This window comes from Vombatus ursinus, unplaced genomic scaffold (assembly GCF_900497805.2).
Source record: "Vombatus ursinus unplaced genomic scaffold, bare-nosed wombat genome assembly UNPS02004179.1, whole genome shotgun sequence".
NCBI classification, from domain to species: domain Eukaryota; kingdom Metazoa; phylum Chordata; class Mammalia; order Diprotodontia; family Vombatidae; genus Vombatus; species Vombatus ursinus.
Window position 1 is genome coordinate 9,182 of NW_020943957.1, and position 16,440 is coordinate 25,621.

Below are 16,440 nucleotides of genomic sequence, written 5' to 3' on the forward strand. Positions count from 1 at the left end.
CGTCAGTAAATCTGAGGTGATCTGAGGAGGAGAGAGAGCACTTGGAACAACTGAGGCAGCTCAGGAAATCATGAGTGGCATTTTCCAGTATTAAGAAGACTTCAGAAATTCAAGGTGCCATCATTTCCTAGGTGCTGGCATCCCAACCTTGCTGTACTTTGAGAGATGGATGGTCTTTGAATAGTTGCTAGGGAAGAAAAATTCGTCACCCTGAGACCAAGATGGTGCTGAGCCTCTCCAGACAAATCTGAGTCTGTCCAGCAGACAGCTGATTGGACAAGGTCACAGTTTGAAGCTGCAGAACCAGGTTTTCAAGTCAGGCCCCCTAACCCCAACTTCTCGCCTCGGAAAAGGGCTGCTCAGACGCTTTGCGGAGCTCCTACCCAGCCGGGCCGAAGGAGCACACGGACTCTTTGCCCCGGCAGGAGAGTGTGAGCAGTCCACAAAGGCAGGAAGAAGCCAGGAGGAGAACGACGTGGCCATGGCAGTAGAAGCGCTGAGCAGCGCCAGAGGGTTAAGGAATGAGCGAATCCCACAGGTGTTTACAAGCGCAATGCGAGCTGCTGCAAAGGCCTCCGGGCTCACTCCAGTGGCTCCAGCCGAGCTCCCAGGGGCCTAGGAAAGGACCAAAAGAAGGTGACCTCTCTTAGAGGCCCCTAGGAGCTTTACCTTTACGCTGCATTCTAAGGAGCCGGGAATCAATGAACTCCCGGGACGCGCCAGACTTGTAAACAATCTCGGCAACGCCTCCCCGACTCTCCCACGCCCCTTCCCTCTCCTCTCGTCTGGCCGGCGGGCTGGGCAAGGCCAGCAGGGCCAGGCTGCTTTTGTATTTGTGTGCTAGGGTGGCGGGGGGCGGGCCCGGAGAGGCGGAGACGCTTCGAAGCTGCTGCCGCTCGGGATCACTGGCGTCTCCCGGACCCTACGGACCGGATCCGCTTTCCTACCACAGGCTGCCCCGCCCGACCCCTCGCTCACCAGCCGCAGCTGCCCGGGCCTGGTCATGGGCTTGCCGCCCCCCACCCAGCATTATTTCCGATCGGACAGCAGCGACTCTTCGGCGTGCATGATGGGGGCCTCCGAGGATCCCGAGGTCCCGAGGAGGAAGCCGGGGAGGTCGGGGTCTTGTAGCCCCGCGTGGCTCGCCACGACGGCTATGGCCATCCTGGCGCTGCAGGTCGCCTCCACCACTGGCCTCTTTGTCTATTTCACCATGTCCATTTCCAAGGTGAGCTGGGGCTGGAGCTCTGCCCTGGGGCGTGGGTGCCCTGCGAGCTTCCTCCTTTCCACCTCCTTTCTCGAGAAAATCTAGGCACTGGCAGCAGACAGGGAAGGCGAGGCACGTCTGCATGCCCCTCAATCTATCCGCTCAGCGCTTTGAGGGAGAAGCTCTCCGCGAGCAAGGGGCGGGTTAGTAAAAAGCTATACGCGGAATTGCGCCAGGAGAGGGATCTGTTTTCTTTGCGATCTTTTTGTGCGTAAGTACCCAGTCTGCGCATATACGCGAATCCTCCTTCATACTGCGGAGGCGGCGTCCTTGAGACGCAGTTTGGCGACTACAGCCACACGGCTGCAGGGGCTGAAGGCTAGTCGCCGGGCCAGGTTCCGCTTCTCTCTCATCCCTTGGGCTGCCTGGGAAGACAGAGCTTTCCTGGCAGCCCCGCAGGCCCTGGGCTGGTCCCTCGCGGCCGCGACCTCCGCGCGCGTCCCCGGCCCGGGCCAAAGGCGCCTCGCCCAGCTCGGGAGGACCTGAGCGCCCGGACAAAGGGCAGGTTCGTTGACTATAATCGAAAACGAAAGCAAAGCCCTCGCGCCGAAGCAAACTGTGGGAAAAACAAAAGCAAGACTGAGGAAAAGCGAGGCTGAAGAGGGGGAGCGGGCGCCAGGCGCACCAGGCAGGGGCGAATCCCCTGGCTGGCCAGTTCGAGGTGCCCTCTGGTAAAGCCAGAACCCTGGGAATAGAATCGAGTCCACAGTTAGCACCCTTCCCCTCCGCCTCTGTCCGGCCACCTGTGAGATTTGACCTTTTTCCGAATCCCAACCATTTCCTAGGCTGGAACACCCGTTCCTAGCCCCTCGTGTACCTCCCGAGGAAACTGAGGCTCAGCCTGATTAGAGGACTCGCCAAAATCGCACAGATCATAACAGAGCCAAGATTAGAATCCAAGTCCTTCGACTCCAAATCCAGCACTCAGTCTCTGCTGCCTCTCGTACTCCCAGGATTCTCTCTCACTCCAGTCTCACAGGGCAGAAGAGCTGGGTCAAGCTGAGGAGGTAGGAGGAGTGAGCCCCCTTCCCCAAGGGAAGATGAAGTATTCAGGTTTCCGAGACTGTTTCTCTGCCCTGTTTCTTTTCGGGCCAGAGACCTGCTTACCTCAGTTTGTCAGTATTTATCAGGTTGAGGCACCTCCTGATGCTATCAGCCTGGATACACTTTGGGGACTTCTTACTTGTTGAGGGACTTATTGCTCCTTAGGTGGAAGCTGGGGGACCTTCAGTATCTGTCACTTACCCTAGAGGAGCCACCACCAGCTCCCCTTACAAGTACTCAGGTTCACAAGTCTTCACTGCAGTTTTCTTTGCAAATTAAAGGGTACTATGAATCATCCTCCCTCGTGGCCCTCTTCAGTCCTCCTCTCCTTTAAATCTGTGACCTATTCCCAGCAGGGATCCAGGTCTTCCCACTGCTGAGCTTTCCTCTATGTTAGAAGGCACTTGGTATTTCCTTTCCCAACTCTTGAGCAAGAGGCCTCGGGAGCTTTGGCTTATAGCCTGGTTTGTCTCTGGACTATATAAACTTGCTGCTGTTTGGCACTCAGGTGGCACAGACTACACACCCTCCTCCAAGGGGGTCCCTTCAGGTGACTATGGGACACTTCTATGGAAGGGAGGCTCTGTTTTGCTGTTCTGGATGATGTCGTGATGAACACCTTCCACTGGCAATTTCACTACTGCCACTGAGCCTTTGGGGGTCCAGAGAGGCTCTCCCCCTCTTTCCACTTGTCTTGCTGTCATCCCTCCTCTTCCAGGGTGGCTGGGTCTGGCTGTGCAAATAGGGACCTGTGTCCTGGTCACCATTCAGTTTGGCTCCCACTGCCTTGGTACTCGCATTATCTCACTGGTTCCTCACTGCACTCCAGGTTTGTGAGGCTGGGACGAGGGATTGTCTCTCACCCCTCTTGACAGAGCAGAAAATGAGTCTCAGAGGTAAACTGTGGCAAAATGAAAAGAGCCCTGCCCTCGAGAGTTTGGAGACCTGAGTTCTGTTCCACCTCTGCTGCTGTGGCTGCCAGAATTTGTCCAACTCACTTGCCTTCCCTGAGGCTCCCTCCTTTTACTCCTGAGACTAAAGTCCCCTCCAGTCCTACTGTTCTACCAGTCTACAGAGCTCTGGCTTGTCTGAGCCAGCCACAAAGCCAGGGCTCAGAGCCAGAGCTTCTGACTCCCAGCTCTAGGATCTTTGCATGCTGGGGAAGACGTGGCTGGCAAATCCCAGCTGTTTGCCCCATGTGGTGTATGGTGACTGATTCCTGGGAAATCTTGGAAATAAGTTACAGAGCCTGAGGGAAGGAGGGAAGAAGGGAGGGAGGGGAGACGGTCTTTTGGCCTAGTCCGATTGCCTTGAATCTGAGCTCAAAACTAGTTAGCATCAGCCCCTCCTTACCCTGGGTTTGGCTCTGACTACCCTCTCCGCCCCCACCCGAGTTGCCCCTGCAAGCTTTGCCTTTCCCAGAATGGAACAGGCCCAGGCTCACAGCCAGTGCAAAATCTTAACTTGGAGTTCCTGACATTTGGTTTGTGGGTCAGTTTTTACCTGGGCATGTCAGGACGGGGCTGTCTCACCCCACCCCACCCCACCTCACCTCACTCACACCTTGGATTACTTTTATTTTTGAAAATGTATTGATACTTGGATTTGATCCAGTCAGCAAGCATTGTACTAAGTCTGGGGAATTCAGAGAAAGACAAAAACTTGATCTCTCCCCTGGAGGAGCTAGCCTTCCAATGGAGGAGACAACGTGATGTGTACAGCGAAGGTGGGCCAGAACCTCAAGAAAGACTGGCAGTAATGGAGGTCGGGAGAGGTCGAAGCTGCTGGGGCACAATGGTGGCAGCTGTGTCTACCTCAGCCAGTCCTTGATTTTTTATTATGAGAGAGTTCGACTGGGGAGGGGGGGTATTTCCGGAAATGATTAAATATCAAAGACATCAGTAGACTTTATTATTTCTAAAATGTGATTAGGTCAGCTTCCCCAATTACTCACTCTCAGGAGCTTGAGGCTCTCAGGACCTAGGAATACACAGGTCCATCCAAGATGAGTCAAAGCCCACTTCTCCCTTCATCTCACTCCCTGAGGCACTGGAAGCCTAATGGACCTTCTGAATTCAGGAAGTTGTGGCATCAAGACCTGAACGGCCTCTTGTGGCTCATTGAGTCTATGAGGAAACTGAGGCCCAGAGAGAAGTAACTTATCCAAGATCACACAGAGTAAGTGAGGAAGCTGGGATTTGACCTTGTGCCCTCTGACCTCAAATCCAGTACAGTTCTGCTACATCATCTATCTTGTCACTTCTAGAGTAGGTAGGTACTCAGTAAAGGTTTGGTGATTTCTTGGCACTTGTCCCATTTTACGCTGGAAATGGGTCTCCTGAGACTAGATGCTCCTTGAAGGTGGAACTAGAATTAGAACCCATCTCCTTTCCAGAGTCCAAATCCAGGCCTTTTACCTTCACACCAAAAGGGGTGTCTGTCTCTGTCTCTGTCTCTGCCTCTGTCTCTGTTTCCCTGTCACTGTCTCTGTGTCTCTGTGTGTGTGTGTCTTTCTGTCAAGCACTGTCTCTGTCTCTCTCTGTCTCTCTGTATCTGAGTCTGTTTGTCTACCTCTGTCTGTGTGTGTGTGTGTGTGTGTGTGTCTGTCTGTCTCTCTCTCTCCCACGCACTGTCTCTGCCTCTGTCTCTGTCTCTGTGTCTCTCTCACACACTCGATTCTATCTTCCAGTCTTTTGACTGTCTAGGATCCCATGATGGAAGGCACCTCCTTGGCCCCAGAGAGTCTTTCTTGTTACTGGGCCATGGGTAAATCCAGCTGACTGGCTCTGTGGGAGGCCTTGGCCTCCAGAGGAAGACGGGCTGAAGGAGATCATAGCTAGTCATTCCACTGGTGTTTGGGGAGCCCTGCCTGACTGCCAGACCTGGACTGGGCACAGGGTGGGGGAGGGGTCAGGGAGGGGGTCAGAGAAGTCCAAGACCGGGTCCTAGCTAGTGGGAGGCCCAGCACAGCCTTCCAGACCAAGCTGTTCAGAGCAACCCTGAGGGAAAAGGCTGACTGGCTCCAGGTTCCTCAGTGGGCTTTCTGAGCTGAGGTGCTCACTCCCTATCCCTTAGGACTTCTGGGTCCTGACTGCCCCTTGGTGCAGAAGGGCTCCAGGCTCAGGGACTTGGGAACACAGGACTAGGCCAGTCCTGCTGTCTTACCTTGGGACAGTCTAGCAGACTTGGACCTTCCCCAGGCAATGGATTCTGCCCAGTAGAACTTAGATATACCCAGAGCATCTTGGGGGCAGAGCTCTGGGCTATGAGTGGTGGCACCTGGCACACCTAGACTGGTCTGTCAGGGAGCTGGTTGTGGGTAACACAGCCAGGCACAGGAGTGGTGTTGGGACAGTGTTTGGGAGGCGGGTGGGGTGCCATGTCAGAGGGTGCCTTTGATTTGGAGTCAGAGGAAACCTGGGTTCTGATCCCACCTCTGCCACTTAATCTACAGGGCCCTTCCCCTCTCTGAGCCTCAGTTTCCTCATCTAGAAAATGAATGGATTCTGTATTGGGCAAGATGATCCCGTAAATTCTTTCTAGCTGTGTGTATGTCTTCCACGGTTATGTTTTTTGGCGGTCGGCCAGAGGTTTGGGGCCGCATTATAGGGTAGGGGAAATTATATAGTAAGTCAGGAGAGCAAGTTAGTTCTAGCTGGGGGACCTTGGACAGGAAACTAACTCTGGGATGCAGTTATTTAATTTGTCAAATGGGGGAAGTAAATAACCCAGGGTGTCTCAGAATTCTTCATCAGTGGTCATTTTGTGGAGGAGGAAACATCTGCCTGAGGGAGTGGCCCTCGTGATCTCTGGAGGGCCAATTCAGCTCTAAAATCTCTGTTCCCCTGCTGAGCCCCACTGACTGACTCTTCAGTCCCTGGGAGGTCTCAGTTGAGGAAGGCCAGCCCCTCCAGGGCACTGAGTTATGGAGCAAAGGAGCCAGTGACTGTAATTGGCACAGAAGAGGTGGTCCCTCTGAGGCTTTCGGGATTTGGATCCTCTGGGTCCTCATTTCCCCCCAGCCCTGAACTGGGGCCATGACCGGGGGCTGGGCTAGGCTTCCAGGCAAGGGAGGGGCTCCTGCCAGCTTCATAATGGCATTTCTTTGCCATGGTTTCATGTGTTGCTATAATCCACAGTCAGGCTACTTTATGTCTTTTAAGATAAGTTTTATTGTTGCCTCTGGTTTTTACTGGCACTGTGGTCACTGGACATACCCTCTGCCACCTTGGGAAGCAAGAAGGACATTTCAGCCCAGGCACCCCAGAGTGATGCCAGGTTGTGCCCCTGCAGCCTCCCTCTTCCCCGGCTCGTTGTCTGTTCTCTGGGGCTCTGATCAGGGTCCCACTTACTCCCGATTTGGCTTCCTCTAGTGCTGTCTTCCTCCCTGCCAGCTGGGCATCTACCCACCGCTTAAGTGCTGGAGCTCAGGCACAGGTAGCTGGTAGTTGGAAGTCTAGGACGGGAGCATTAGAGACACGTCGAACTTGGGGGTCCCTAAAAGGATGTGACAGAGGAGATGCCCAAGGGAGAGCATGCCAAAGAGAGGGCCAAAGAAGGGCCGTAGGCTCGCCATCCAGAGCTCGCTTGGGCCTTTGAGACTATTTTCTTGAGCCTCACAACAATCCTGTGAAATGCCAATGAACTCTTTTTCACCTAGGGCATCTGGGTGGCACAGTGGATAGAGTGTTGGGCCTGGACTCAGGAAGATCTGAGTTCAAATGTGACCTCAGACACTCAGTAGCTAAGAAAACCCCAAATGGGGTCACAGAGAGTCAGACGCAACTGAAAAACAGCTAAACAACAACAAAGGAAGTTGAGGCTCAGAGAACAGGGTCCACTTGCAGCTTATAAGAGTCAAGGAGAGGATTTGAATCCAGGTCCTAACTCCCCAGCCCTGTCCTTTCCGCTACACCTGACTGCCTCTAAACATAGCCCTGAAATAAATAAGCTGGTAAATGATGTACTTGTGTTCCCGGGGGCTGAGGAAAGCCCCCTCCTGCACCTCTTCAGACCACAAACCCAACTTGCTCCTTGTCTTCATTGCTTTCTGGTTAAGTATCTATTTCTTTGGGCACAAACTGTCTGTGATGGCTTGGACGCTTCAAGCTTGTCCTCATACCATTGGTGAGCAGGCAGGACCTGGACAGCGCCAAAAGATGCTGTCATCCCCTTTTTCACGTCCCTGGGGCTGCTGAGGCAGGCCAGGGCATTGGTCCCAACACTCAAAGGCTGTTTGAGATGCAATGAGTCTGAAATGAGTTAGTGAACGTGAAGCCATTTGCAAACCTTTAGGTCTTGGCAGGCTTGCTCCCAGACATCCAGCGGCCCCCATCGATGCCCTGCTTCCCTGTCGCCTGCCGGGTCTCCTCCCGTGGCTCAGTGCTGTTATTACTTTATGTGATTTGGGGTTTGGGTATTTTTGTTTGTTTGTTTGTTTGTTTTTGTTTCTGCCCCGGCTCAGGACCTTTGCTTTGGCCTTCGCTGTGGTATAAATTGGGCCCCAAAGCATGGACTCGTAAGAGCTATTCTAGCCTCAGAGAGGCCTCCCCCTCCCTCCTCCCAATTACGTCCAGGTTCGTGGCAGTGGTCTAACGGCGTGAGAATGCTGCTGCAAATGAACGGGACAGCACTGACCTGAGAGCAACGCAGATGGTTTCTCACTTGTTCAGCCTGGCCTCTCCCCAGGTGGGGCCTATTAGGGAGAATGGCCTAAACTGAAAAAGCTTGAAAGCAGACATGGAGAGAACAGAGGAGCAGAAAGAGAGGGATGAGGCTAGGGATGAGGAGGAGGAAAGGAAGCAAGTGAGGGGAAGGTAGGTCATAAGCATATGGAGGGGAGACAGAGGAGCTGGAACCAGGCTGACAGAGGAAGGAGGCGCTGGGTAATGTGCCTCACTTAATCGAGTTAGAATGTTCCAAACAAGCCCCACCCATGAGACTACTCAGCATCCTCAGTTCTCAAACTCTTTGGTCTCAGGACCCCTTTATTTATTGAAGACCTCCCCAAAGAGCTTTTATGTGGGTTATCTTTACCGTATTGGAAATTAAAGTGTCTTTGTGTTATGAAAATAGTTTTGACCTTGTGGACCCCCCTGAAATGGTCTCAGGGACCCCCGGGGATCCCCAGACCACACTTGAAGAACCACATGTAGTGCAGTGGGGGGTAGGGGTGTGTGAGAATGGCCTGGGGGAGGGAGGGGCAGGGAGGGATGCCAAATGGGCCCATAGAGAGCTTGGCCCTAGGAGTATTGGGGATTTAGGATGAGAAGTTTTCATCGGTGGGAAAGAACCCGGGCCCCAGTGAGCAGTCCACGTATGGAGCCCAGATTTGGTGGGAGTGGGGGGTGCTGCTGACAGGGATGTTTCGCCATTCTGCCTTAGCCCAGGCCTGCTGAGAAGCCGGAGGCCTTGTTTGGGCCAATTCAATTCAATTTGTTTCCGCAGGCTCCTCCTTTAGACTTTCTCCAGACCTGGTTTTCTTTTTAGCTCAGAGGTCTGGGCAAATCGGGAAAGTTCCTCTTGGACTCTCCCACATCTTCCCTTGACAGTGGCAGGTATTCGTATACCCATTTTTCAGATGAATGAAGTAAGGTTTGGGAAAGTTAAACAACTTGGCCAAAGTCACACAGTGGTGAGTCAAGGGCAAATCAGAGTCAGACTCCTTGGCTTGAATTTAGGCTGAAATCTTGGCTGCCGAGAGAGCAAGGTTGGTAGATTTGGGGTGTGTATGTCTGTCTTTAGTTAAAGACGCAGGCCCAGGGGATTCCAGAGGAGTTGAAGTGCCTCCAGTTGCTCACCAGCCTGCACGAGAACCCGAACTTGGAGGAGCTGCTCCACAACCAGACGTGCCTCAAGCTCATGGGCAGTGTCAAATCGTACGTGACCTCGGTGAGCAGCCTCGGGGAAGGGCCTTCTTCCTGACCTGACCCTCGGTCTGTCTGCCTGTCTGCGTCTCACACACACACACACACACACACACACACACACACACACACACACACAAGTGTGTACAAATGTGCACTCATACATGCTCAAGCACACGTACCACCCCCACACACCTCCATACCCATCCCCCCCCCCACACACACACCCCTACTCAGTAAACTGCAGTAAGTTCCCTCTTACCTTTAGGACTGTGTGTCTGGCCTTTCCAGCTCTTCACAACCCAGCTCCAAGCCACCTTTCTAGACTTCTTACATGTTGTATGTTCTGTGTTCTGGCCAAACTGGCCTCTTTGCTGTTCCTCACACAGGAGGCTTCATCTCTTCCCCTTCCTCCCTCCCTAAATTACCTAGCATTGCCTTAACTGCTGGAACATAAGCCTTTGGAGAGGAGGCGGGAACTGTTTCATTTTTATCTGGGTATCCCCAGATTGTAGAGCACTGTTGTTGCTTAGACGTGTCTGACTCTTTGGGACCCCTTTCTGGGAGTTTTCTCGCAGAGAATACTGGAGTGGTTTGCCATTTCCTTCTCCAGCTCATTTTACAGACAAGGAAACTGAGGCAAACAGAGTTAAATGACTTGCCCAGAGTCACACATTAAGGAAATGCCTGAGGCCAGATTTGAGCTCAGGGAGGTGAGTCTTTCTGACTCCAGGCCTGGTGTTCTATCCACTGCAATACCTAGCTACCCCTATGTGCCTGACACATAGTAGGTACTTAATAAATGTTGATTGACTTTGGACCTCCCAGCTCAGGCCTCTCTTATGTCTGCCTTTTTTTCTTCCAGGTAACTGAAAACATTCTCCACCGGAGTTTACAGAAAGGTGAGCTGATTCCCTCAGGGCTTGCTTAAGAACAAGCCCCCTTAGAGAGATAATAATAATAACATCAGATAGCATTTATATAGAACTTGGAGGTTTGTAAAACAACTGTGCATATGTTAGCTCATTTGAGCCATACAACAACCCTGGGGAGGTAAGTGCTATTTTTATCTCCGTTTTATATATGAGGAAATTGAGGCAGACAGTGGTTAAGTAACTTGCCCAGAGTCACCTAGCTAGAAAGTATGAGGCTGGATTTGAACTCATCTCCCTGATTCTGGATACAGTGCTCTATCTTCTGTGGCAGCAGCAACTCTGACCTTCAGAATTCTTTGCTCCAAATGTCTAGAACGGTGACTTTTTTTTTCTTTTTGGTGAGGCAATCGGGGTTAAGTGACTTACCCAGGATCACACAGCTAGTAAGTGTCAAGCATCTGATAGAAAGGTGACTTTTAAATTGTAGGTACTTAATAAAGATTCACTAGTTTGTGAGGTTGAATCAGTCAACTAACAGGCATTTCTTAAGCACCTACTGTGTGCCAGGTACTGTGCTGGAAGCTGAGGCTACAAAAAGAGGTAATGGAACAATCCTCCTCACATACTGGGGCTGGGGATGGGAACAGTAACTACAGATTGCCAGTACATTATATTCAGAACATCTGCCAAATGGGTACAAGGAGTTAGGGAGGGCAGGAGCAGTGGTGGGGGGAGCACAGGATTCCTGTGGAAGGTGGGGTTTGAGCTGTCTTAAAAGAAACCCAGAATTCCAGGAGGCTGAGAGGAGAGAATATCTGTGTGGAAGTGTGGGGGACAGTCTGTGCCGATGGAGGGGTGTGAGTGAAAACCAAGGAGTTGGCCAGGGGGCCTGCATTGAGGAATGCTGGGAAGGGAAGGCTTCCAAAGACAGCTCACGGTCAGGTACCACAGAAAACGGTTGATATCGGATCCTTGAAGCAGTAAGGATTTGCCAGACCTTCGGGGAGGAAGGATTGAACAGGGAAGAGACTGGAGGCAAGGAGGCTGTTTGGGGAGTCCAGAGGGGAGGAAGGTAATGGAGGGGAGAGAATGCTGGACTGGGAGGCAAGGAGAGCCAGGTTTAAGTTCCACTTTAGATACTCACCAGTTCTATGACTCTGGGCAAATCACCTAGCATTCCTGCACATCAGTGGGAACATCTGTAAAATGGAAGTAGTTACCTAGCTCACAGGGCTCAAATAAGGTCACATGAACTGCTGAACAAGCGAGTACAAACAAGGAAGAGGAGCTGCCTCTTGCCCTTGGACTTTGGTTCAAGGTCTCTGGACCAGGAAATCCTCTCTCTCTCTCTCTCTCTCTCTCTCTCTCGTCTCTCTCTGTCTCTTTCTCTGTCCCTCCCTCATCTTTCTCTTCTCTCTCTATCTCATTTCCTCTCTCTCTCCTTCTTTCCCTCCACATCTTTGTGTTTTGGCTGTTCATATCTCCCCCGTCCAATCTGAAGAAGGGAGTGGGGGAGGGGAAAGCCATTCTCTTGGCCTTGGCCTTGAGGTCTGCGGTGGGGGATGGGCTGTATCGAAAGCAGCCTCCCCTGTTTCTCCTCCAGCTTTTTTGTCATTTGCTTTTTTCTATAGGTTTGACAAGCACCTCTCCGGGCACGGAGGGACAGCCTCCAATGCCACACCCATTCTCCACAGGAGCTCAGCCCTCAGCCCATGTTACCCTCATCCCCTACACTGTTGCCAATTCGGGTGAGTGCAGACCCCACCCCACCCAGAGGCGTACCAAACATCCTTGCACTGGGACCACTCTGGTCCTCAGAAGACTAAGAATGGGCCCTAGCACCATATCAGGCCCTTACTTATTCCTTGCTGAAAGAACATAGGATAGCATGCCAGCCTAGGAGCATACCACTATACTCCCTGGAGGCATGAGACGGTCCCTCCCTTTCTCTTCCTGGGACCTGGGACTCCCCTCCCCTTCTGTCCAAGTGACGTGAAGGCTTTAGCCACTCAGCATTTACTAAGTATCGAGTGATTGGCCCAGCCCTGGGTTAATGGGGGGAGACTGAAGAAGAAGCAAGGTCCTTGCCCTCTGGGAGTTTCCTGGCCAGTTGGAGAAACAAAACAAGACTAATAGAGAGGAGAGAATCTGGGTTCAAATCCCAGCTCTGCAACTGTGTGACCTTGAGCAAGACACTTTCCCTTCTTTGGGTGTGCCTCAGTTTCCTCCTCTGTAAGAATCAGGCAGTTGCACTAGATAGCCTCTTAGGTCCCTTCCAGCACTTGCTATGTCTGCCCTGACATCTGGGAAGCCTGCAAGGCATCGCATGCTAAGTGCCCAGTCAGGGGCACACACACACACACACACACACACACACACACACACACACACACCAGGAAATCGACTCAGGCAAGACCACTGGGAGCTGGAATTGTCTAAGGAGCCTTCACAGAGCAGCAATCCCAGCCTACGTGTGTGGAGTATGCAATGCCCAAGGTGCTTTAATGCCTAGGGAGCCTTCTAAGGATCCTAGAATTTTACAGATTAAAGAAACAGACTCCAAGAGGCCAGGCAACTTGCCCAAGGTCACACAGCTGGGAAGTGCTGGGAATAGAATTTGGATAGGCACTCCAGACACAGAACGGCCTAAGCAAACACCTGGAGGTGGGAGTGTCTATAACATTCACAGGGAGCAGTGAGTAGGCCAGTGTGGCTGAAGCCAAGGGAGCATGTTGGAGAATAAAGACAGATAAGCCTGGAAAGGTTGGCCTGGGACCAGAAAATGTATGCAGCAGGTAGTTGGGATCCATCACTGCAATGAGTTTGAGTCTAGGAGTGGGGTGGCACAATGAAAGTGCTTAGCACTTAACACAGTGCCTGGCACATAGTAGGCACTTAACAGATGTTTATTGAATTGAATCGAAAGAAATGTCTTAGGGAGCTTAGGCTGACTCCAGGGAGGAGCCAGGGGAGCTCGACCCTGTTTGGATCTGGCTGCTGTTCTGCCTGGGGGGTCCTTGGCCCCCCCCCCCCCCCGCAGGTACTCTAATACCTCCCCTACAAGATGAGAGGCTTGGAGCTGATGGTTTCCAAGGACCCTTCCAGCACTCTAGGCCTCTAAACTTGGCCCAGGAGTAAGAGTCACATAGTAGGAATGGAGAGGAAGGGCAGCAGATGGGAGAGCCGTTGCTGAGGATTGCAGTACAATCCTTTAGCTAGCTGGCTGCAAAGGTTGGGGGGTGGGGGGTGAAGGACAGAGAGAAGCAAGTTATCGGGAGGTGACTTTAGATGTGAAGTGGTTTACTTTGAGGCCCTGGGGAGATTTCCAAGTTAGGGATCTCCTTCTCCCCCAGCCAGAACCTCTGGGAAGGGCACATTAGGCAGTTGGAGTAATAGAGTCTGAAGGAAAAGCTGACTCTTCATCTAGGCCAGGGCAAGGATTCCTGGCAAGTGAGAGGCCTCCCTCAGGGCCCCGAGGACGCTTTCCTGGAGAAGAGAAGGTTTCTGGAAGGGCTGTCACATGGAGGCAGATCAGACGTGTTCTGTTTTGGTTGCAGACAGCAGAGAGGCAGGCTTAGGCAAAGCACGATGACATGGTGACGTGCTGGCTTCCCCCTCTCTGGAGGTCTTCAAGACCTCCAGACACTGGATGCCCACTTGTTGGGTATGGGCTAGTGGGGATTCTCTTGGTGAGGTTCCTGGCCATGTGAGATGGAACAGGAGGCTAGGGATCTAATTCTCTTCTAGCCCTGTGCCTCTGAGCCTTCCTCCCCGCCTAGTCTCCCTGTTTCTGGTCTCTGGCCTTTCCAATCTGTTCTCCATCTAGTAGGTGCTTAATAATTTCTCAATGAGTTGAACTGTCTCTCATTCATCTCCCTCTAGGCAACCTTGACCACCTTGGGGAGCTGCCCCAGTCCTGCCGCTACCCTCTGCACAACTGGGAGTCTCGAGGCCTGCTCTCCCACCTTCGGAACATCACCTTCAAGGCAGGTGCGCTGAGAGTCAGCCAGGGGGGCAAGTACTACGTGTACTCTCAGATCTACTTCCGCTACCCAGCAGAGGCTGAAGGAAGCCAGCCCACAAGCCAGCAGCTGGTACAGTGCATTAGCAGGCAGACGGCCTACCGCCAGCCCATCCTGCTCCTCAAAGGCGTAGCCACCAAGTGCTGGTCTCCAGAGGCTGAGTATGGCCTCCATGCCATCTACCAGGGGGGTCTCTTTGAGCTGAAAGCAGGGGATGAGCTCCTGGTATCTGTCTCTTCCCTGGCTGTGGATGATACTGATGGCACCTCCAGTTACTTTGGGGCCTTCCGGTTGGCTATGTAAGAAGCCTCTGGCTCCAGTTTAAGGAGTGTTAGGGGCCAGCTTTTCCTCTGAAATTGACTTGTCCGATTGGAATGCCTAATGTCTTTGCTCCAGCTGGCCTTCCTGGGACCACGGGACCAACTCCAGCCCTGGGAGGCGGTGGCCTTATTCACCCACTGCCCCAAGGAGGCTCGGAAAGATCCCAAAGGACAGAGAACTGGATTTTCCTTTTCTGCCTAGGTGGTAATTGGGGGTGGGGAGTTGGGCTTGGGGGGTGTCATTCTAAGCACTGTGTCCTTCTCATTGTTCTCCAGCTCTAGGGAGGAGGCAGACTGATGGGGGGAGGGGCAGGAGTTCAGAACCTCTGTGATCTGAAGGGAAAGTTGAACAAAGGACTCTGAGTACCAGGGGATGGAGATGGGGGGTGGGGGGGGTAGCCCTATGAGTGTGTCTAGTTGACCTAGCTAGGGATACTCGGCCAGAAAATTCACTTCCTTCTGCAGGACAAAGGCCAGCAGGCTTCATAGAACTGAGAGTATGGAGCAGGAGGAGCCCGGGTACAGAAAAGCCAGCTCCCTGCCCTGCTCCCTCCCCACCCCCCATTCCAGGATTTGCCTTTAGATGTCTCTTTACTACTTTCCAACATTCTAAAGGAAGCAAGTGGTCTAGAAAGAGTCTCCAGAGCATTTTAGCTCTGGCTCCTGGAAGTCTTGACCCTAGGAGCAAAGTGGAAGGACAGCTCACCTGGAGGGGGTCTTGGAGCCAGCCAGCATCCCTCTCTTCCTGGCCTAGCCCAAGTGAAAGAGCTTACTGCTTCCCCTGGAGGAGGTGACCCCTGGGAACAGAGACCTACCCCACCCCCAACAGAATAGAGAGTTCTGGCTCTCAGTCTGTGGCCCTGAAGCCACCCAAGGGGGTCCTACCAGGATCACTCCTGACCTTGGGACCCTCTGCTATCTGAGCCAAAGGCCAGAGGAAGTCACAGTGGAGGAGTTGGGTTAGGGTGGGGGTGGGGGTGGGGGTGGGGGTGGGGGTGGGGGTGGGATTCAGGGATCAACACAGCTTATCACTGCCGGAGGAAGCCAGGCCCTGCAGTTGGGTCTGGCTCCAGAACTACCCCCCCCCCCACTCTTCATTGACTCTGTGCCTGTCTTTGCCTTCTCCTTCCAGGAACAATACTTCCTCTCCACTCCCAGCCCCCACTCCCCCCTCCATCCCAGGTCCCTACAAGGCTGTGTGAGGAGCAAAGCTGTTGGGAGCAAACTGTCGACCTGACAAGGAGCCACCCTTATATGTACGGGGAGGGAGGACTGGCATATTAGCTATGGAGTCACGGGGCTGTGACTGTTTACAGGATTAACTGCCAAAGGGTATGAGAAGGGTGGAGGGAGGGTCAAGGGCATAAGGGGTGGGGAAGGACCGGTTCCCCTCTGCATGCTGGCCATCATTTCTATCGGATTTGTCTGTTAATAAATCTAGACTGCATATTATTCTCAACACCCACTGGGTGATCCTCTTGGCCAGATCTCACACCCCAGGCCACGTGCACAGCCCATCACCCCTTCTCTTCATTTGACACTATGAGTGTTTGAGATGCTTTGGGTCCTTGTCAGATTTGAGCCTTGCAGCAGTAGGGAGCTAATATCATGCCCATTCTACAGGTGAGGAAACCTGAGGATCAGAAAAGTGCTCTGAGCTACCATAATTATAAGGTCATAGAGGTAAAGCTGGAAGGGACCTTGGAAGTCTTCTAGTTCACTCCCCTCATTCCAGGGAAGAGCGAGTGAACAGAAGAGGGGGGCCCATGACTAGCCCATGCTCATCAGGGCACTAAGTGGCAGGGCCAAGATTCGGTTCCGGGCCTTTTTTCTCTCCACTGGGTCATTTCAGCACCATGGACTGTTTGCATTTGAACTGAGCTGAGCCCTAGTACTACCTCACCTCTCCAATGCTACAGGGGACTTGAGGCCTTCTGCTGGTCACGAAGCCTCAGGCAAACGCAAGCTGTCCTTGGAGCCCTCCATTCTAAGAGTCGTTGGACCCCTTGGGGAAGATGCCTTGCTCAGACTCTGGATGGTTCCAAA

General features: G+C 52.8%; 1 protein-coding gene across 1 annotated transcript; it reads left to right on the top strand.

The window, feature by feature from the left end:
- Nucleotides 1-856: 856 nt before the first annotated feature.
- Nucleotides 857-15,359, top strand: LOC114053674 (tumor necrosis factor ligand superfamily member 10-like). Its single transcript, XM_027876786.1, has 5 exons — nucleotides 857-1,228; nucleotides 9,056-9,202; nucleotides 10,043-10,079; nucleotides 11,684-11,800; nucleotides 13,935-15,359. Exons 1-5 carry the CDS (start codon nucleotides 1,004-1,006, stop codon nucleotides 14,375-14,377), a joined length of 969 nt encoding a protein of 322 aa, XP_027732587.1. The 5' UTR covers nucleotides 857-1,003; the 3' UTR covers nucleotides 14,378-15,359.
- The last annotated feature ends 1,081 nt before the right edge of the window (nucleotides 15,360-16,440 follow it).

Bases quoted from the DNA above. Each gene is read 5' to 3' on its own strand.
- LOC114053674 (XM_027876786.1), top strand. From the start codon at position 1,004: ATGGGCTTGCCGCCCCCCACCCAGCATTATTTCCGATCGGACAGCAGC. The intron at 9,203-10,042 runs GTGAGCAGCCTC...TTTTTCTTCCAG, and splicing joins TCAAATCGTACGTGACCTCG to GTAACTGAAAACATTCTCCA. The intron at 10,080-11,683 runs GTGAGCTGATTC...TTTTTTCTATAG, and splicing joins CCACCGGAGTTTACAGAAAG to GTTTGACAAGCACCTCTCCG.